At 36.9% G+C, this 21,855-nt stretch overlaps 1 protein-coding gene across 1 annotated transcript in view; it reads left to right on the top strand.

Annotated features, from left to right (window-relative positions):
* The window catches only part of LOC131586067 (1-phosphatidylinositol 4,5-bisphosphate phosphodiesterase zeta-1-like), a 46,233-nt gene that overhangs the window by 17,322 nt on the left and 7,056 nt on the right, over positions 1–21,855 (top strand). Inside the window, exons 7-10 of the mRNA XM_058852804.1 lie at positions 6,062–6,289; positions 8,441–8,597; positions 10,524–10,640; positions 19,572–19,744. Coding sequence (XP_058708787.1) covers positions 6,062–6,289; positions 8,441–8,597; positions 10,524–10,640; positions 19,572–19,744 — 675 coding nt within the window. The remainder of the gene's footprint in view (positions 1–6,061; positions 6,290–8,440; positions 8,598–10,523; positions 10,641–19,571; positions 19,745–21,855) is intronic.

Below are 21,855 nucleotides of genomic sequence, written 5' to 3'. Positions count from 1 at the left end.
AGCTCTGTAGAGTTTTGCCTGAAAATGGATTGCTGGGTCTATGTATGGAAATGCTGTCAGCTGAGATTAATTCTCCTGAGCTTTTAACATATTAAAGTATTGTGAGACATATTTCCCATCTGTGCAAGGTGTAAGGATTACCTAAATAACGCCACTGTCGTCACCTGATTACAAAAGTTTTAATTCAGAAAATTATTATCTTGAGAATGAACACAAATGAGGATCTTCTCTGTTTCTCCTAGGTTTTCTGATCATGCATGTAAGAAAAGTCAGTAGGACTTTACTTAGCAATGGAAATATGTAGCTATGACTGAATTTGTAAATTCAGTTATAAGCTTGACTTTGGCTGGCATCTTTTTGAAGAGCCAAAAAAGGAGTTTAGTGACATCACATCTTTAAAGCTTGGGACCTTGTGCATTTTCAAGGCCTGGGTAAATTCATTGTCATTTGAGAAAACCAAATTCTGAATTTAGTCTTCAGACTGCTTTACTCAAGCTGTGCAAAAGAGATGTTACAGAACCACAAATGATGAATTTGAAATGCTCTTTGTTGGAAGGATCCTCAGTTAGTGTGAAAAAGAAAAAAGCTGTCACCTATATAAGTTGTTGGTCCACTTTTTTCAAGATGGAGCATTAGCAAGAAAAGGGAAAAAGCCACCTCAGTGTTCTTCAAGATCAGAATTGAATGGTTATTTTGTGTGTACATGAAGTGGGAAATCACATAGTTTCTCCAAACACTTCAAAGAAACATTAGACAACTACAGGTTCCTTTTAGGTTTTGGAGTTTTGGAGGCTTCCATCGAAATAATTTTCTTTTATATGGTCAATCTTCTGCTTCTTTCTTTAAGTAGGTCTTGAACTATACCTTTGTCAACTGAGATGATTGTGTGTGTGTGGAAGGAGGTTAAAATGAGGAACACGCCCACTCTTAGGTGGTTCCTTGGACCACCTTGCAATGATGTCTCCTACCATTGTAATTCTAAGTGAAAATCACATGGAGGCGCAGGAAATAAAAGCGGAGGATCACTGAACACTTCCTCTCTCTGCTTTTCCCAACACTTGCTTCATCTGAAAAACAAACCCCAGAAAATTTCAGGACTAAAGGTTTTTTAATTCTTTGCCTTCAGTCATATATTCACACTTCCATCTGACTATATTGATATTATTAATTCCCTGCAATTCCTGTATTCTGTGGCATCTCAGCACACAATTCCTCCTCTACATATGGAGGAAGGAGAAGACTTTTGCACTACTTCTTTCTTTCCCACAAACTTTATCCCATGAGAAACTGAGGCTGCTTTTAAGCTTCACCTGTCCCATCTCTTTCCCAAGAAGATGTTTTGCCACCCAAAGCGACAGACCTGATACAATTCTCTGCTCCCAGTCTTGGCCATCATGGTGCTTCTAAAGAGACTTCATGAACTCCCTCTAATCTTCACTGGAATAACAGGTCCTTTGAGTCAGGTCCTGCATTAAATTAGATTTGACATCAGTGACGGGCGCCAGACATCTCTGCTGGTTGTACCAGCACTCCTGGTGATGTGCTGATAGAAAGTGAAGGAATGAAGTGCCTTATGCAGCAATTTGTAGATGAACTTAGAAAATATCAGGATGCTAGAAGAGATAAGGTTTTACTTACCCTGCTGTGTTCTTCCTCTCAAGAGATCTGACAGCAATTGAAAGGAGCATGTGGGCATCCAATATAACACAGAAAAGAATGTAAGCACATTGATGCTTTGATGAAAGTTTGTTCCTCAATTATTTTGCATTGTAGAGCATTGAACTGCCTTACACTGCTGACAGGATAGATATATCAGATAGTTAGGAATCTTTTATTATTTGCAGGTTTCCTGTCACAAAGCTGGAATGAGATATTGCTGTGTGATTAACTGAAAGTGAAGTGGCAACTACTGTGATTTTACAAGTTCTCTTTAATGTTTACCACACAGCTGCAAGATCAATTACTGCATTGTGATGTCTCAGAAGCATTTCTGGCCAGGATTGCCAAGGCTTCCCTATGGTTGTTAAACCTGTGGTGTCCAAATAAAAGGATCTGTTTAATGAGATCCTTGAGAAAGATCAATAGAAGGTCTCCAGTACAACTTCATGGGCTATGGATATTTTAAATTCTGCTATTATGGGGAAAACCAGCTAACTCCATAAGCCAGGACTCATCCTTCACACTTTTCTTCACCTTTATCTACTCAGTATAAAAAGGAGAGCTTTCTCTACACAGTGAGTGTTTTCAGTGAGAAATTCAAGATTAAGCACATCTAATTCTGTTGCTTCATTTATGAGATTAATTCCTATTTATTTTGACCAACACATTCACATATGCAAATGTCTTGACCAAGTCTTTGCATCAGAAATACTTTTGTTTCTTAGCAAGTCAAAATGTTTCTAGTCACTCTTATGCCTTTTGATCAGTCTATGGCATCTATTCTTTACAAAAAATATGAAAAAAAAAAAAAAAAGAATGTGGTATGTCTTGGTGATGACCTCAAAAATAATAATAAAAAAATCCATACTGTTTCTCATAAAATTTCAGGAATCTCTAGGCTGTAGTGAGTACATACAGAAGACTCATCTAATTCCTTCACTATTTTTAGGCATTGCACTCTTGAGGGAACATGATTTTCCCAGAAATGTGGTAAACATGTGACAGTCATTATCTGTTAATAGCTTCTTTGCATTGTAAAGCAACTTCAGGAGATAACTAAAAACAAGACATTGCCATATTTTATATCATTACCCAGGTAGGTCTTGGGTCAATGGCTTATTTGGTGTATAAAAGTCATGTGGTTTGTTTGGTAAGGCATCGTCTTGGATCATTGAACTTTGGTAAGGAATCTGTGCAATGAAGACTCTGAGCCAACCTGTAACCATCTCATCTTTCTGTGCAATCATCTGGACTTATTTCCAATGCATGCAGAGATTTAGTTGCCCATGTAGAATATAGTTTCAGCTATAGCACAGCTATTTATCCTTAAGTAGACTTAAGGTAAGTAGACTTACCTGAAGTCTACTACAGAGCACAACACAGAAATGGAATTTTCAGGGTAGGGTGCTTCTCACTGGGTAAATGTGTTGTAGGAAAACTTGCTATGAGGTAGCTAAAATGCTGCTCCTGATATAATTAATATTTGTTTGCCTAGAGCTCAGACCTTGCTGGTGGTATTGATTAAAAATATCTGTATAATAAGTATACAGTATTGATATAAAGTATCTGTAGATGATAACTGTGATTTATAAGGCTGCCACAAAGACATCCATTCACACTTCACTAAGTGTGATTCGTTAAAGATAGCTGGTGTTGGGTTTTTTTAACAGTTGTACTTAACAAATCTTGTCATTGTCTCAAAACCTTTCCCTGTGTCAGACTTCACAGGAGGTGTTGTATCTTAACCCTATATCAGTATTTAAGGCAGCAGTATCATTCTTGAAATAGAATATTATGTAAAACTCAGAAGAGATTTTAACTTTGTTACTTAGCAAGATTTTCAAGGCTTGATATTCCTCTAACTGAGCACCTACAGCTGGTCAGGAGAGAAGAAGGGAGAACAACAAGCTCAATTTAAACAGGAGAAGCTATTCTGTCTTTAATACTTCTGTCTCAAATCCAGGGTTTGTTCCTTACATTTCTGGGCACTGAATTTTCACATTAATTGTAGTCATCAATAGGTGGGTTTGCCCGATCCAAAGTGCTTGTGATTTTTATCTTGGAAACTTGGCATTACTTCAGCTGATTTGTGTTATACATCCCATTAACCAGAATGCACAAGAAAAAGGTTTTGTTCATTTAATTATGTAAATATTTGTTCTAGTTGATTGCACTTCGAGGTTTTTGCTTATGCCAGTCTTGAAGTCCCACTATGCTCTAGGGAGGTCCTATGATGTTTTACATATTTGAATTTTTTAGTATGCTTGCAGTTTTTATAGAAGTAAACAGCAAATGTATTTTTAACATATTTTGCCTTTCATAATAAAACTAGAAAGGAGAAGTTATAGTGAATGCTCAGACTTTCAGCTCATTAAAAGGCTTTTCAGCTCTCTTAGAAGACCTGGACATGTAGAGAAAAAGGTGTCACATGTTTAGCAGTGCTGATTACCAATTAAAGAACTCAGATTTCACACAGTCACTGAATTTGTAACCATACATTTGTTATAAGTTTTTTTGAAGATGTGTGAAGTTCAGACAAAAGCCTATGCCATTTTTTCACTCTGTGTTTCACTTTCAGTGATTGGGGGTAACTATTATTGTCATTTGCTTCTGGCCAAAAAATAGCAAATTCTCTGGAGTATTTTTGTAACTGTTTCTGAAAAGAACCATGATTTTAGAATGTTACCTTTGTAGAAAACAAAGCAAACCTTAAAAAACTTCTCCTACCTCAGGATGTTTATGTTTTTGCTAACAGCTCGCAAACAGAATTTTAGAGACTGATTGACATCATGACCCATTTTTATATCATTACACACACACACACTATTGTCTTTTTTTACTTAAAGTTATGTTTGCATATAGGAGGCAGTAATGTAACCATAGATAGTTTTTTCTTCCCTTGTATACCAGGTCTTTTTTTATTTTATTTTATTTTTTTTTATTTGTAGAATGAAGTCTTCCCATGAATAACAAAATACAAGATCAAAAGTGGATAGAATTGCTTTTAGATACTGGGAAATGTGAACATGCAAAGCAAAATTCAGAACTCTTAAAAAACATGAGTAGCATTAATCATATTAAAACTCTTCTAAAAATACCAGAGAAAAATAAAAAAAAGAGTGCATTAATAAGAAATGAAGGCAATGTTAAAGGGCATCCTTATCCTGAGTCACCAGTGCAGAGAGACTAATCAAACCTTCCAGCAGCATGGCATTGATAGATATTGGGCATAGGATGTCTCATTCCACTGGCACCCTGGCAAACTACCAACACGAGATCTGAAGCGATAGGGGGATTATGAGCAATGGAGCTTGCAATGGAAATAAATGGAATGTCTCTATCCTTGCCTATGGCTCTGGTTTCTACTAAAAAACTTTGGCTTTATATATTTCTGTTATCCATACCTTTCATATTTACTTCGTGGATACCTTAAAACACAGCATTTCAGTTACCTTTCATTTATTGTGAATTTTTTTGTTCCCTCTTCCCGCCACACTCCCAGTAGTGTAATCTTCCTTTCCACTAGAGCATAGGAAATTCAAAGAACATTTTTGTGGATCACTTTATTCAAGAGTGACAGTAAGTCCTGTTACTCCCTGACAGCTCCTGTGCACAGATGTACTGCTGCATAATAGAAGCTTTACTATTAATATAGTTTTGTAAATTGAAGTGAAATATATACTCATAGGATTCTGTTCCATAGATGAAAGCCATGCTGTTAGAATCAATATAATTCAATGATGTTTTTCTCCCTCTACATTACATATTATGGAGGTTGATACACGTCTATTTAAAAATAGAGAAACTGCTTAGGCAAAATCACCAAACTTTTGTTTCCCTGGCCAGGTAAGACCAGCATAAGGTTCTACTGTAAAATAACACAAGTTATAAACAAAAGTTTTCATTTGGTACACCAGAGAGATATGCACAAAGGCATTAATCAAATAACAAATTTCCTGCAGGCTTAGTGATAGATGAAAACATTCCAAATGAATAGCAGACACATCTTTAAGTGTGTATATACACATAGAAGTACATTTAGGCTTAAAATAGAAGTAAAAAAATAAGTAAAAAAATATACCTTCTATGTCTTGCCTGGCTATCACTTTTGGCTCTTACTTAGCTTTCTACTTTTATCTTTTCATAGTTTCAGCATCTGGGTTCCTGTGGAAGAGAGCCTTTTTTCCTGTCATGGTGTTAGATAGGCTCATTCTGTTGTGTACATTGATCCCCAGATTCTGTTTGGTTTCTTTGGCTTTGGCTTCTGCCTCACTCTATTTTAATTCATTTTGCAACCTCACATCATTATATTTAATAAACAACTTTGAAGATTGGTTAAATAACACCAAGAGATGAAAACCTAAGTAATTCTAGTTACTATTGTTCAACCTCTTTTCTATAGGCATTAAAATTCAAAGTTCTGATAAAAAATAAAAAAGTTGGAACAATTGAGGAAGGTCTGCTCAGGATGGATGCTGAATATGGTGGTGAGACAGAGGAACTGAGTGACTCTGAATCTGAGTCTGAGGATGACGACGCACATGACACGTTACCTCTTCAGCCATCAAGGAGTCCCACCAGAAGAAGAAGAGATCATAGACTTTCACCCCCACCTCAAAAAAAACCAAAGGTAACTTTTGCTGCAATTGAATATAGAGAACACACAGATTTTTTTTTTTAAAGAAACTCGATTATCTTAAAATAGAGACTAAACTGAAAAGTTGTTATAAATAAGTTATTTTAAAATAATTTATATTTTAAATTTAATTTAAAATTTAAAGAGAAAACTTTAAAATTACTAAGATCAGTGCATTTGGAAATTACATTTTTTAGCTCGAGGTTTCAGAGTTTTCCTACTCTTATAAGAAAAGTCAGACTGGACCACATTTTAGTACCCAACTCAAAATCAACCCCTTCCTGTGCTCCCATCTTGAACTTCAACATTTTCCTCTCTCAAAACTTGTGCTTGTCCCAGGCTCTCGGTCCCACAGTAGATTTAAGATGTGTTTTGTTGGTGCCATGGCTCTCCTGGAACTATGTATAGAGAACACTTACAGCAGTACCTGATGACAACAGGCAGAGTTAACCATTTCTTCCCCAGGTCTTCCAGTCTATTTTTAAGATAGATAAAGTCTCCTATTTTCTTCAGTTCTGGATTTTTTTGCATTAAATTAGGTGCACATTCCTGGTTGTGCTGGAACATTTTTCAGCACCTGGAGCTGAAGAGGTGTTTTTAGATTTATCATGCAGAGACTTAACTTTATTTCTGAAAAAAGTGTAAAAATTTGGTGTTTGAAAGTCAAATTGAACTTAGTTTTTTTAACCAACTATAACTCTCTACCACGGAAAATCTGTTGCTTCATCAAGGTTGAAACTGCCTTGTTCAGCTTTTTTAGGATGTCAGGCAGCACCTGGTGTACCCAGTCACTCTTGCACATCATGCTCTGATTGCCTGAATGTGGCTAAACCAGCAGTGCTCCTCAGAGCCCAGCACTCTCGCTGAGAAGCAGTGTCTCTTTTTTTTTATATGATTTGAAAGTTTTTTTCTTCTTTCTCATTCCAACTGACATGGAGAAATAGTAAGGAAAAATTCTGAGGAAGGATGGACTCTGACCAGGAAGGACCAGCTCTCTAGACAATAGGTTTCAAGAATATTTGTAGGACCATGTAACGGACTAGAATGAATTCCACAGACTCTTAAACAGCAGCAACAAAAAGGATCTGCTCATGTTTCCCAGGCAGAAGAGAAAGTGGTTTCCAGGGTCCCACTCTGTTGGAATATTTGCCTTGATGTCCCACTGTATTGCTTTATGGGAGGGTGGGAGAGCATTTGAATCCACAGCCAAGATACCCCAGTGATGCTGCTGGCTTTGCCTGCCTCCAGAGTTGTATTTTTCAGGATTTCCATGGCAGTAGACTCCTGGTGTCCTCATGGGACATAGCCCCAGAATAATTAATGCACTTGAACGTTGCATAGTTTAAGAGCCATGAGCAGGTAATCTCTATTATTTTGTGGGATGAGAATTTGCCTTCAAAAGCTTTAATGGAATGTAAACATGATTAGCATCAGCAGCTCTCTGATCTGAGATCAGCAGTGCTCTGAGCCCCCAATTAGCTCAGAAGTTATGCTGAGGAAAATGAAGTGGTCACACAGTGCTTCTCTGTAAGAGAGAAGATCCTGGTAAAATTTCAGTCACTTTGGCTTATTTTGGTAATTGAGCAAGACTAAATTAAGATTTTGGTGAGAGAACTTTCAACCTTAATCAAGAAGAAAAGAGTTTTCCTAACTTCAGGGCAATGCTTAAAGGAATAGGCCTTTGATTAATTTTCTTGGCGCAATGTAATATTTTCCTGTTATTCTACATTTTATAGATGAGTTTATTCTGTTGGTCTTTTCTAGTACTTTATATATTTATGAATAGAAAGTTGGAGGTATATTTTTAAGGAGCAACATTAAAAGCCATGAAAAATTATATTATTTGCAAACCACTCTTAGGAGCAGGAAAACTGTAAAGCTATTGAGAAGAACATTCTGCTAGGAAGGATCTCTCCACTCACCCTATGATTGCTGTGATAAACGTGGGCACAATAACCTCAGTTTTCTCTCAGCAGATCAGATCTCACTATTAAAGGTCATATTTATTAGATTCATTAACTGTGACATATTTTTTCATGCTTTATGCATCCAAAATGATTGTTTCTCTGAATTATTAATATTAATAATAATGAAATACTCATCATTGTGACTTTTTTATTCCATTATTCATCTGATGATGTTTAGGTGAGAAAGGGAAAGATTGCCCTTGCATTGTCAGACCTCGTGGTTTATACCAAATCTCAGAAGTTTGTGAGCTTTGAGCATTCCCTGCAGCATCAGCAGTGTTATGAAAATAATTCAGTTGGAGAGAGTGCAGCACGAAAACTTTTAAGATCTTCAGGTAATTTCTTTTGAGTCAATCAGTTAAAAGTTACATTGGTGCTATGATTGCTTCACTGCTTAGGCATTGAAGGGTTAAAATTTTATGAAACACCTGCTGTCTGATTTTATTTGGTTCTTTGTATAACACTGTTTTAGATATGTACTTTGCATAATATTTTTATTTCTGTTGGCTTTGGGAGGAAAACTGAAATTCAACTTTGCTTTAATTCCGTGTATTTTTATAAGAACAAATATTAACACAGTCTAAAAAATGTACGTCTGCCTTTCGATTCATTGTTTTCTGCATCAAGTAATTTAGGAATTGCAGTCAGCACTTGAAAAAGCGTGGAATAAATTTCACCACCTCCCTCCCCACCCCCATGTCTGGGCTGAGAACTGAGCGGAGTTGGCTCGGCAGTCGCCTGGCTTTGGTGACAAGTGCAGATAAGAGAGTCCTCATTAATGGGATGGATAAACCCCAGAGCAGGCAGCTTGCTCCACTGGAGCAGACCTTCCATCCCAGCCAAACTGAATTATCCAAACCATTCTGGGCTGGAGCAGCTCCATTTGGTGCAGCCTCTGCTGTTTGAGCTCCAGCTGCCTGCAGAGAGCCCCGAGGGAGCGTTAAAAGCAGAGATCACCGAGCATGACAGTGACAATGACAATGAAGGCTGCCACATGCCCACTCACTTTGTGGAGGTGATTCAGTGGCTGGCTGTTGCTAAAGGACACAAAATGATTCACATGAACACTTTCCAGTGGTAGAACAGGAAAGAAGGAACTTTATTTTCTGACCCCAGTATTTATAGATTCTCAACAATGACCAGGGATTGGATAATTAAGTTACACCTTCCCAAGCACACTGGTCGTGTGAAACGTCCATCAAAAGATGTTTCTTAGAAGGAATGTGATAAACAACTTCTGTTTATAGAACTTCCATGGGAAAGTAACTAAAGCTATGAAAACATTATCAGGTTTTAGTTTTCAGGGCAACAGCTGGCGAGGTGAATGATGCTGAACAGTGTCACAAAGTAGGATTTTCCAGCCACTGAGTCCTCTCTCTGGTTCCTCCAGCACTCTAGGAGATAGAAAAGTAGCTCTAGAACCTCTCCTCCCCCTCAATAAAACCACCCCCAAACAACAAAGCAAACCAAACTCTACCAAACAAAACCGCTAAACAAACAAAACATGAGGTGAGAGGAAAATGGAGATCAGAGAGATGACCCTGGAAATGTAGATTTTTGTTTAATCACTAAAAAGGAATCGTGCAGATAGAAGTCATCTGAAGTTTCCCACATCCCTGCAGTCAATGCTTACATATGAGAAAGGAGGGAACACTGCCAGCAGAAGGAAAAACAATGTACATGATAGTTATCTTCTGAGGCTTATATAACAAGAATTTCAGTGGCTTTTGAAAACGTGCTCTTCCCTGGTCCTAATATTATTTAGCCATTTTATTTAAACCTCCAAACAACAAACAAGCCAAGATCATCTAAAGATGATTTTTTTTCCTTTTTTTTTCATTTTGAGCTATTATAGAAGGGGGAAACTTTTGTGCAGTTTCCTGTGTCTCAGTTTCCCATGAGAATACAGTAGGCTTTAGTGTAGAAATCATAAGGTTACCCTGCAAAAAGGTGAAGAAACAGAATATTTCAGGGAAGGGATGGTTTTTGGATAATGAACTTCTTACAAAGGAATATATATTTCTTTATACAGGAATACTGTCAGATTCAAATACACACAAAATATTAAGGTTTAAAAATTAATTATTAAATGAACAAATGAATATATTTCAAAATAAAATGATGTTAAAATAGAATAAATTGGCATAATATTGTGTAAAAATATTGCTGGATCAAATTACTGTATTTTTATTATTTGTTCAAATAGGATTTCTTTAATAACAAAGGTTTTCTTACCAAGATTTTATCCTTCTGTTTATCAGCTAAAGAGTTTATTTCACATACTACAAGATTTATTACAAGAATTTACCCCAAGGGAACAAGAATGAGCTCGTCAAATTATAATCCTCAGGAGTTCTGGAATGTAGGGTGTCAGATGGGTATGTATCCTTGCAGAAACTATTGCATTCTAGGCTTTACAGATAAAGGAGTTTCTTGCTTCCTATAGTATTCTGGTGTTATGTAGGTTACGTAATTTTCCCCCAGTGGCATTATTTTAATTTTTGTTGTATAAAATTTTCCTTCAACCCACATATTCCACCAGTTTTTTCTCACTAGTAATTGTAAATATCACTTTGTGTTAAATAGCTGTTTCCTATGCCAGATATTCCATTTATTCTATTTTATTAATCTCTTTAAACTACCTCTTTGAATTGGATATTAAGAAAATCACTAATAACAAGCTCAGCATTTTTAAGTTTCCGTTACTCAGCAATGCAAGTTTCTTCTGAAGGGTCTGTGGGTTTTCAGTGGCACTCTGTGACTTGCTTAGGTGCAGATGTGAGCACAACAATTGATAGTAGTGCCAAAAATTCCCAGAACAGGATATGCTACACAAGGCAGCACTCAAACATTCCTGGTCAGCACAACATCCAGAGACAGCTGGGAGCTGCTGGGAGTCTCCAGTCTTTATTCAGATGAACATACATGTAGAATTTTAATTTCCAGTACAAAACATATTCGTTTCCTGGGCAACAAAAAAAAGTGCTAACTTCTGCTTCTTCATTGAAAGTTATTTATTTGAATTTTTTCAAAATAAGCATGGCATGACTTCTGTACCCAGCAGGCTTTGGAAAACCTCTCACCTGTAAGCATTTTGTCCTTTTTAATGGCTTTAGAGACAATTTTACCTTCACGTGTTTATTCTTCAGTTTAAAAGATTCTCAGTTCCAGAACATATTTCTATGTTTGCCTGCTAAATTTTCTTCAGCCCTAGGTAAAGTAGAGCAGAATAGTTTTTGTACCCAGGTATATATTCTGTCTTTGAGTCTTTGCCAAGGCCACCTGAGGGAGACTGTGGGGTGAGCAGGGCACTTTGCCTTAGGCTCTCGGTTTTGAGAGGTGAGAGGTGTGGATTCACCTTGTTATGTTGAAATACACACTCATCCAAGGACAGGCACAGATTTCATTCTGTCTGTAGGGCCCTGGAGCTTATGTCACCCTTGTTCCAGGCTTCCTTTTCCACTTGTTTCCTTTCTCAGCTCTCCATATATCTTCTGTGACAAGTTACTTTCTCCATCCTGACTGTTATTTTACATAACTACATAAGGAGTACAAAAATTACTATTTAGTATAAATTTGACTTGCTTCTATGTCCTCATAAATGCTTATTTGCAGTACAGATTTGGACTTGTGCTGGACTATCCAAGTATCTTCTCATCACCATACTGTGTGAAATTGGTTTGATTATGTTGTGTCCTTGTGGTTCATCCACACTTAGTGCCATGTCTGGATTATTTACCTGGGGTGCTGCCCTCCCTGTGTGCTATCATTGCTATCTAAACTATACATTGCCATTAAAAACTAGGAAGTTTGTTTCATTCTTAGAGAAAGCACTCGCCAGAGGTCCTTAATTTAAAATTGAATTAATCTCCCAGTCTTATCATACTGCAATTTACTAGTTTTCTTTCTAGCCTGTGAATCTCCACACTTATCTCTGCAAAGGATAACCATTTGTTAGATCACAGACAGCGCCAAAATCTTTCAAAATTACTACACTGGCTGTTTACTCAGAGTGTGCCTTAATGAGAAGTCAGTCTAACCATTTATATGCAAAACATATGACTTTTGGTGCATAGGGGGTTTGGGCCCCTTCCTGGAAGAATTAAAAATCTGCAGGAAGTGGTTAGATTTGCCCTCTTGGTCACTTCATTTGCATCTTCACTTAAAAACCCCTCTATTTTTCACATGGGAATAGGCTGATTAAAAACAATTCTCCACATACATTATTTCCAAGCTATGTTAGATCTATTTATTCCCTAATCTGCTTTAGATAGCTGTTTGGCAGAAATATAGCAGCTCTTCACAATGCAACTCCCAAAGTGAGGGTATCTCAGTGAATCTTCTGCTGATGTCCTTTCACTGATTTAACACAGACTTTTGATTTTTATATCTGTCCCATGTCTGTATAATTCACACACCCCTCCTGTCTGCCTGCCTTTGTGCTTTACACCCCATGCACAGAAGTGAATCCTCTAGATCCCTTTTGCAATTCCCTGAAACTCTTCAAAGGACTCTTGGATTTCTCTTTGCCACCTATTCCCCTTCTTAACTCCCTTCTCCTCCCCACACCTGCAAGCTTACATTCCTTTAACATCCATAACCTTTCTGGCTGGGCAAAGAAAATATATTAGGTTTTGTTCAAACCTACACATAACACTGCCTTCCAGGCCTCTGCATCTTGTAATTATGAGAACTGAGTTACTCCTTCACTTCCCTTAGTGATTGACTCAAAACAGTGCTTTCTTCTGTACCTTGCCAGCAATTTTCTCTGAATTGCTTGGAACATATTAACTTGGAGCAGCCTGGCACTCAGCTAAAGCAGGATGAAATGGTCCAACAGGCTCAAGACTTTTTGGGGCTGAGGACAAGACATGTAATTGTGTAAACCTAATTTCCAGAGGAAGGCAAGTTAAAAAGCTCAGTAAAAAGTACAGAGTTTCCACAAAATAGCTTTTGGATATCACTGTGTACTCCCTGTCCATTCTCTGAAAATTGAGACTCATAAGAACAGGAGGTTTTGGGAAAAAAGAGGTCTTATGGAGAAAAACCCTCACTTTTCATAGTCTGTGAAAATTAGTATGCCTCCTGCATACAACTGCAGTGAGGCACTGGAAAGAACTGGTTTGATGTATCCATGTCTCCTTTTTATTTAGGAAATAAAATGAAATGGAAAGATTTATGCAGGGAAATAAAATTCAGGACATTTATTTAAATAAACTGATATCAGTTGTTTTATATAGACTGAAAAAAACAACAAAAATCCAAAATGAAAGAAAGCCTTGGTGAAAATCATAATAAAAAAAGACTTAAATAACCTTTTGAATGTGGCATTTGGAAATGTTCTACATGTACCAAAGCACTCTGCAGGAATGACCAAAACATGCCATAACTTACAGGAGAAAACCATGGTGTTGTAGGTAGAGAATTTTATTTCAGAATATCTCATATGTGCTTTTTGGGGTGTGCATAAATTTATATGCTGCTGTGAAAGTTGTACTTGTATGATGGGTTTTTTACTTTCTGTAGGTTTTATTTTGGACTGTGACACTGAAATGCAGCTTGGCAATTTTGTCACATCTGTTTTGTGGTTCAGTCTTGTGTGCAATAATATGACAAAATATGGTAAAAAATGATGCATGAAAAGAGGAGTGATAAGGAGCTCTCTAACTAGTTCTGATTTTAACCTCTGAAGCAACCAAGGGAAAAGAAACCAACTAATTTTGATCTTGGTATGCCTCACCTGTGGAAATTAAAATGACTCAAACCTGACCCTGCTTGGGTTCTGTGTCAATAACTATATTATTGCTCTCTTCTACTGGTTTTAATAGTCCAGAAATGCCTCCTTAGGAAGTGAAACCTAGAGGACTAATTTTTTTTTTAATGTTTTCCCTTGAATTTCACTGATTTAGTCTTCACAAAGAGTGAAGTGGTACTGCTAATTCAGGTGTAGACACCTGCAAGATAGGTGGGATAATATGATTCAACATCTGAAGCTCTCCAAATGCACTCAACTTTCCTTTGGAATGGCTCCAAATGCTGGGAGTGGTTTTGAATGAAGGTTTTATGTCTCTTCTGCAGAAATGCTTCTACTGCCAGGTTTATGAAAAAGCTCTTGGGCTATTCTGCTTCTTTTTAGGCAGTTTTTGGTGTGTGTCATAGATACTGGAATTTCACTGTAAAGCAAAGAAACACTGAAATTCCATTTTATCAGTTTTTCCAGCTGTCTTCACTGCAGACAACCAATAGAATAGTAAATAATTTATGTGAAGTCTAATAAATTTTAAAGGAAGATGGGAAAAAATTGCAGGAACACAATTGTTTCTGAAGTAGTTGCTGATCTTGTTCTAAAACTTGTCAGTGACTCCAGACTAAAACAGGAGAGGGAAGCTGATAATATTCACTTTTCTGCCAAGAATCACAAGTTAAGTAAATTTTAAAAATTATTTTGGAAACATTTCAGGTGTAAAATTGGTCAAATGACAACCAAAAATACTCAGACTTACACTGAAGTGTGACTTTCAGACTGACACATTAATTAGACAGCAAAAATCAATTTAGATTTTCAGATCTGATAATTTATCAGAAATGCTTTAGGTACTTTTCCCATGAGAATCTCACAAGAGAGGATCTCTACTTAAACCCTTTGCAGATTTACTTGGACAATGGAGGACTCTTAATCACCTGACATCTCTTTTCCAGTAGGACCACTTGTAATGAAGTAGGAGCAATGTCAGCAGTTATGAACTGTGTGACTGGATTCTTCACATTTCTAATGACAGTGTCTTTAGAGCCACAGTATTAAACTGGCCCAAAGACCATACAAAAAAGACTGACTGCACATTTTAAGGATGTTATGTCATGCAGTTATGCATTTATTCAGCTCTCAGAGGAGCAGTCCCTCTTCCTACGGCAGAATCCCTCACGTTGTAAGCCATAAATCAAGCTTCTGTAGAGTGAAAACAACCATTTCAAAATGTGTAGGTGAAAAATAAAGCCAGAAGTTATCATTAAGATTAATATAATTTGGAGTCTGTTAGGGAAGAGAAAAAATACAGTTTTACTGATTTTTTTTTTTTTGCCAGGAAGAGAGGTGATACTTTTTATGCCAAAATGTATATTGTCCATATAAGCTTGCTCTGTGTTGTAGGAAAATCAATCATTATATATTTTATTTTTTTTCTGGTAGAAAAAAAAGAGGTTTTTTTTCTTTATTTTTGGTCTAGTAGACCAAAGTCCTTGCTCATAAAGTTTGTGTGGGGTCTCACCTCTTCACGGGTTTATTCTCTTTCACTTTGAAGCTCTTCCCCCCTGTCCTGTTATGCCCCTGTAAATAGTCTCGCTCCATCTTTCCTGGACTTCTGAAATATTTCTGTAAATTTGGGCAGTGATGGATTGAGTGCAGCTGTGACCTGCATGTGAGAAGAAAGCCTAGACAGTCTGTGCCCAGCTTGGAGTGCTGGTGTGGAATGAAAGCAGTGGCTTCAAATCCAATCACATTGATCATCTCATAACCAATGGCAACATTCCAGAGCATTAGGATACGCTCCTGTTTGCAATAGCATTTCCCAGGCTGGGTGGAATTCAGCTCAGATTTGGGATATCTGAGGCACAGATTTTCGTTGCATTCATTGTGAGTGGCCCACTTTAAGAGCACAGACAACTGGAAAGAGCTGAGAGCAAGACAAGAAGGCTGATAAAAGTGTGATCTATTACATCTCTTTAGATTCAAATGAGTGAGGTAAACCATGGGGATAGGAACATTGGCACTGTGAGTGCTTTCTGAATATGAGTTTTTTTGAAAGGGCATAAAATTGATACATTTTGAGATGCATTTTTAAATGGCATAAAATGCAATTAAGTAACCCATTTCAAGAAAAAATGGTGACAAATGTGTCCTTATCTATTTTAAAATCTTCCCATTTAAATGGGAAAATGCATTAAACCTTATGGTTGTGATGTAGCTGATAGAACCAGCAAGCAAAGAACAAAAAATAAAAAATTACAATTTAAAAGTCCCACTGGGAATATTAATGAGAGGCAGGATCAAAAGATGTGCAGTTTTCCTCAATGCCTTCAAATCACAGTCACAATTCTCATTTTGGTTTTACAAAGCTTTTGCTTTTAGTCCACAAATCAATTATGTCTTGAATGGTGGCACCTATAGAAGGTGCTGTGTATGAATATTTAGAGTGTCTTTAGTTCTGCAATTAGTGGTGGAACTGACTTCAGTTAACTGCTTGTGATACAGAGGTTTGGGGTCAAAAATAATATTCTTCTGTGTATTATGGATTGGCTCATCTTTTTGGAGCTAGTCTATTTCCTAACCTCAATTTGCCATATGAAGTTATTTACACCTGGGGCTTACTGGGACTGCCATGGCAGCTTTGGTACTTTGCAAGATGATTTGAGTATTCAATACTCTGATCTGAAGGGGATTTAGCCTCATGGTTCTAGGAATAGTTAAATCTGTTTTAGGTGCAGGAATCACAGTGAAGAATTGCTTTGCTCAGGTTGTTCCCCAAGCCCATGTTTTGCTGTGCTGCTTTGATTTTGATGTCAATATTAAAATTCTTCTGGTGCTTAATGAAAGGACTGAGGAGAAAATTTAATGTACACCGTGTTCAACTTCAGATGCCTTTACTTCCCCATGAAAACCATGCATTAAGATTATGTACTGCTCAGATGGTTTCATTGCAAGCTCATTTGGGTTTCTTTCCAAAATAAACTGTCAGTTTAAATCTCTCTTCATACATGCATTATATTTATACTGTTTCATAAAACAAAAGTACAAAGAATATTATTGAACAGTTCTGCTCTTGAATTCACCAAAGCTAAAATGAAACACTGGGTAGAAGTTCAGGATTGTTTGCAGAAAGATATTGCTCAGCCCAAGCTGCTGGGCATAGCTTTTAGTTTATGATCCTTGCCATTTCTCAAGAAGTGTTAGGGCTATACTGCACCTGTTTAAAAAGAAAAATTGTACATCAATGCACCATAAAGTAGTGCCCTGGGAGGCTCCAAGCAGCTATGAGCCCTGTAAACAGTTTTAGTAGAGGTTTGCATCTCAGAGAATATGACACAAAATCTCACATTTGCTTAATCACCTTAAAACTTGCAATACAAAGAAACCAGTAAGTAAATTAAAACTACTGTTCCATGCGTTTTTTAACTTGTTCTTAAGGTCAAATTAAATTAAGTGAAAACACAGTGCTGATGTTTAGAGATATCAACCCATAATAACATTGCCCTTCACTTGTGTTGCAAAAGTAATTTTCCTAATGTGATAAAATATAAAGTATTCTCGTTTGCTTGTTGCTGTTGTTACATCAGATTTTCCTGCTTAGTCGCCTATAAAGCTTGGTAAATTTAGCAATAGTCTCATTATGTGCAATCATGTAATTTGGTTCATCATGTGGAAGCTGCTATTTGAAGCTGACTGTTCGATGTGCCTAATTTCAGTTGCACTTTTAAACCCACGTATCCTGAAAGTGTGGCCTAGGACTCACCTGAGGACTGAGAGATCCTGGCTTATCTGTAGTTCAGACTTCCAGGGGCCACAGGGTTGCAGCTCCTGTAGCATCCTCTGCACAGCTTGATTCAGTGCATTAAAATATACAAGCATCATATAGCACCAAATTTGGGGCTGTTTCTGGATGATGGGTTGAGTCATAAAGAGAAAATTTTGAACCGCTACCAAAACCATACCAAGAAAATACCAACCCTGTTTAAAAAAGGCAATGGTGGGCAATGGGCAATATGAACACTCTGAAGTTTGGTTTCTGTTGTTAAAGGTAAAACAAAATTCCTGTGTATATTAACATAAAATCATGTCTTTACATTAACACTTAGATCAAAGCAGGAGTGCATGTTGTGTTTTGTTTTGGAGGCTTTTTTCATTTTGTTTGAGGTTTTTCTAGACAAGGTTTCCAGTTATTCCTACTTGCTGCATGTTGGTTCATGATGCAGAGCAATTTTAGCTAGCACAGATGGGATTTCTTTCAGATTAAACAGATGATGCACTCTGGGAGCACTTCATGTATTCCACCCATTCATTGGTTTTGAGACTACGGAACCAGAGCTCTTCAGAAGTAACCCCACCAAAAACATGTGTTTATATATCATATTATAAATATCAGGTCCATTGTACCAGCTGCTTCATTCCTATTTGTGTTGTTTGCTTGAGAATATTTTAAAATGATCATCAAAGCAGTGAAGGAATGAGTAATTTTTGCAGTGAAAACAATTTTGTGTGTTTTCCACTTGCAATAAGGATTTTTGCATTATGTCAAATGTTCATTCAATACATTCATATTATCTCCCAGGAAAATGTAATAAGGTCCTCTTTATGAATTATTATGGGTCACTTGAACTGCTTAAAGTCTTCTTTTTTCATTCCTACCAAACCATCCTTTTAAGTAAATGACTTCTTATCATTCTCTGTTTAACACATGTCATGGGTTCATAATGTCATAATTCATTGCTGATTTGACTTCTGCATTTTCTATTTGGAATGTGACAAGAAGCTCCAATGCACTGGAATAGGGGGAAATTTCATTAAACAGGTCTATTTCAATGTTGGCTTTATCTCATGAATTACAATATCCTGTTGATGAGAAGTGTGATATTTTATTATTGGTGCTGCAGCAAACTGAAAATGTTTTGAACTGCCAAGGAAAGGAAAAAATCTGTCAGGTGTATTCTTAGAATAATCACCAGTACTTGAGGATTAAGCTCCAAGAGAGTGTGTGCTCACATAAATTTAAGAACACTTTTAAAATTGCTTCTAGTTCTATAAATTTATATGTATTTTCACTGAGTATTCTAACTAAACTAAAGCTTCTTAATCTTCTGGGTGAGATGTTTTTGTGATGAATTCTGCACCATAACTAAGGTTAGATACAATCCTGAGGTTTTGACTTCTGCACCAGATCTTTGATAGCAGGTTTGGAGTGCAGGGTCTTGCTGCTGTAGAGAAACTAGGATGTGAATTCAGTTCTTGCAGAGAGAAGGATCTCTTATTTCATATTCTCCAAGGTCTAATTTAGAAAGAAAAGGGAAGAGAGGTATAGCAATGTAAAAAAGATCTATAGATTAGTTCTTAAAAGAGGGTGCAGTTCTAAAGAGTGTACTGTTTTTGTGCACAAATAATTCGTTATTGAGTATCACTTAATTTAAGGGAAATAACAGGATCCTACATATGAATTGAAAGATGTAGATATCTTAAGCTCATTTGAAATTTTTTTTAACTTTTTTTTATAAAATGTTATCAAATCTAATTCACTAAAATCAATACTGATATAATTTTACAGTGGCCTTAAACTTCCAAACACCGGGAACACAAATGGAATTGCAAGATGGAAAATTCCTGGACAATGGTGGTTGTGGCTATGTGCTGAAACCTGTATTCTTGAGGGATTGCAATACCACATTTACACCCCGAAATGTGGGAGGATACAGCAAACCAATGTCTCTGTCAATAAGGGTAAGATGACTGAAGTGTTGTTTTGTTCCATGAAAATGGGAAAGCAAATTTTATGTATTTCAGATGCAATTATTATCTATTTTTTTTCCCCATTTTATTCCTATTCCTGTTTGTTGGGAACTAATGTTTTCAACAAGATGGTAAAACTCTCACAGAGTATCAACTGCTGCTTGGGTGCTTTCCCATCTGTATTTCACTTATGCTTGCTAAAAATATGTAGGGGTTCAGAGCCTCCAGGAGACTGTAAAAATACATGATTTTTAATGATGCTGTACAAATAAATATAAATAATGTAGCTGAAAAAGGGGCCAGACAATTGTGCATGTGGAAGCTGAACTGAAAGCACAGAATTCAAATGTGCACTTTGGGTGTTATTTCTTTCACTATCAATAATACCACCTGTACTATTATAATGTTAATTGACAAATGGAAATTTTTAAAGATAAGATAGGAAGCTTTATGCTTCTTTTAAGTCTCATTATCTTTCTATGCATATATAAAAGACTATTTATAATCCTTAAATGGTATAAATAAGGGTGAAAGGAGGGATGAATTAATAAGTCTTTGAATTATTTCTACTTCTCCCAAATTATAATGTGATTGACTTCCCAAAAATACTTGAAATGCATGCCATTTACAAATAAATGATTAGATAAGGCCTTTATTTTGAGGTCAAGTAGATTTGTTATAATTGTTCACTAATTAGAAAAGTCCCTTTTCCCAATGAAAAAGTAATATTTCTGATTACACAGAATACCACTTGCATAAATGCTATTTAATTAGCATATAATTAGTGTGTAATTGCTATTTTGTTTCTTTCAGAGTAATAAATAGCAGAGATAAAACAATAGTTAGTGACAATTATAAAATACTTACATAATGCACGCACCTAATCAAGAACATTCTAGTGTCCTGACAGTGAGCATACCAATTGTGAATAGACATTGCTGGATGATTTCAGGCAGCCAGGCAAATACATCACTTATTTTAGCCCTAATTTGTATGAAGCTGGAATTAGGATGAGGAGAAACCCTGAATTGTAATGCAGGAGACAGGCAAAACCATTGTCAATGCAGAGGAAGTGTCTGAGTTTGGAAGGAGCTGGAGAAGAGAAAGGCTGTGTTTAAGATTGAGGACTTTAGACTGAGACTTCAGGCTGGATAGTGCGGGCTGCAGAGAGGCAATGGCATCCCACTGGCTGAGGGAATGAAGGGCACAGAGAGCCCCATTCATAGCCAGCAGCAAAATCCAGGAAATTGTGGTTGAAGACAAAAGCAATTTGGAGCAGGAGTCAAAGGAAAAGCAGCTTCTGCTGAAAAAGTTACTAACCAGATGAATGCAGAAATGACAACAGAAAGCAAAGATAGAAAACATCTAAAGGGCAAATCTCTCTGAACGAATGAATGAATGAACGAATGAAGAATAGAAAAATCACATAGGGCCTGATGTTACTGAATTCCTTATCCTTAACCCAATGTGCCACAATTCCCATCAAGAGGCATAGAGCCTTTGAAGCAGAAATAGGGATGTTCAAGGTGCTTCCTAAATTTTTACATCACTCTGTATCTCTGCTTCACCTTGGATGTCAAAAATTGATTTGATTTATGGATTTGGGTCATGGTGTGCTTGAAAGAACTCACTCTTTTCCCATGCCAGGGGAGGCTTAGGCTAGGTCTAGCAGTGGGTCATGCAGGCCTTGGCAATGGCCCTCAGGAAATGGCAAGGAATCTCCCATGTCCTTAGTGGGCAGCCCATCAGTGATTGCAAAGATTCCTGGTGAAGGCAGCAGCTATTCCTTAGGAAGAAAGAGCATCAGTGTTTGCCAAGCCACTGCTCTTCAGTATTTCAGGCTAGAACTTCTCTGGGGGCAAGGTGCTACAAGCACTGGAAAATATCAAAGCAAAGTGTGGGATTTGTGGGTTTTGATTTTTGGGGTGGTTGACAGGGGAATAAGAATCTCTTATGATGCTTAGGCCTGAGACCAGGATTGGGAGTCATATCTTTCACCTGTGCTTTCAGGCTTGTATATCTCTCTCAATACATGTTATATACTAATTCCTAAAAGGCTGATTACTGCACAGATGTTGACTCTTTCCTAGCTACCCTGAAAT

This window comes from Poecile atricapillus, chromosome 18 (assembly GCF_030490865.1).
Source record: "Poecile atricapillus isolate bPoeAtr1 chromosome 18, bPoeAtr1.hap1, whole genome shotgun sequence".
In the NCBI taxonomy this organism is placed as follows: domain Eukaryota; kingdom Metazoa; phylum Chordata; class Aves; order Passeriformes; family Paridae; genus Poecile; species Poecile atricapillus.
Note: the sequence above shows the minus strand (reverse complement) of the source record. Positions and strands in the feature narration are given on the sequence as shown.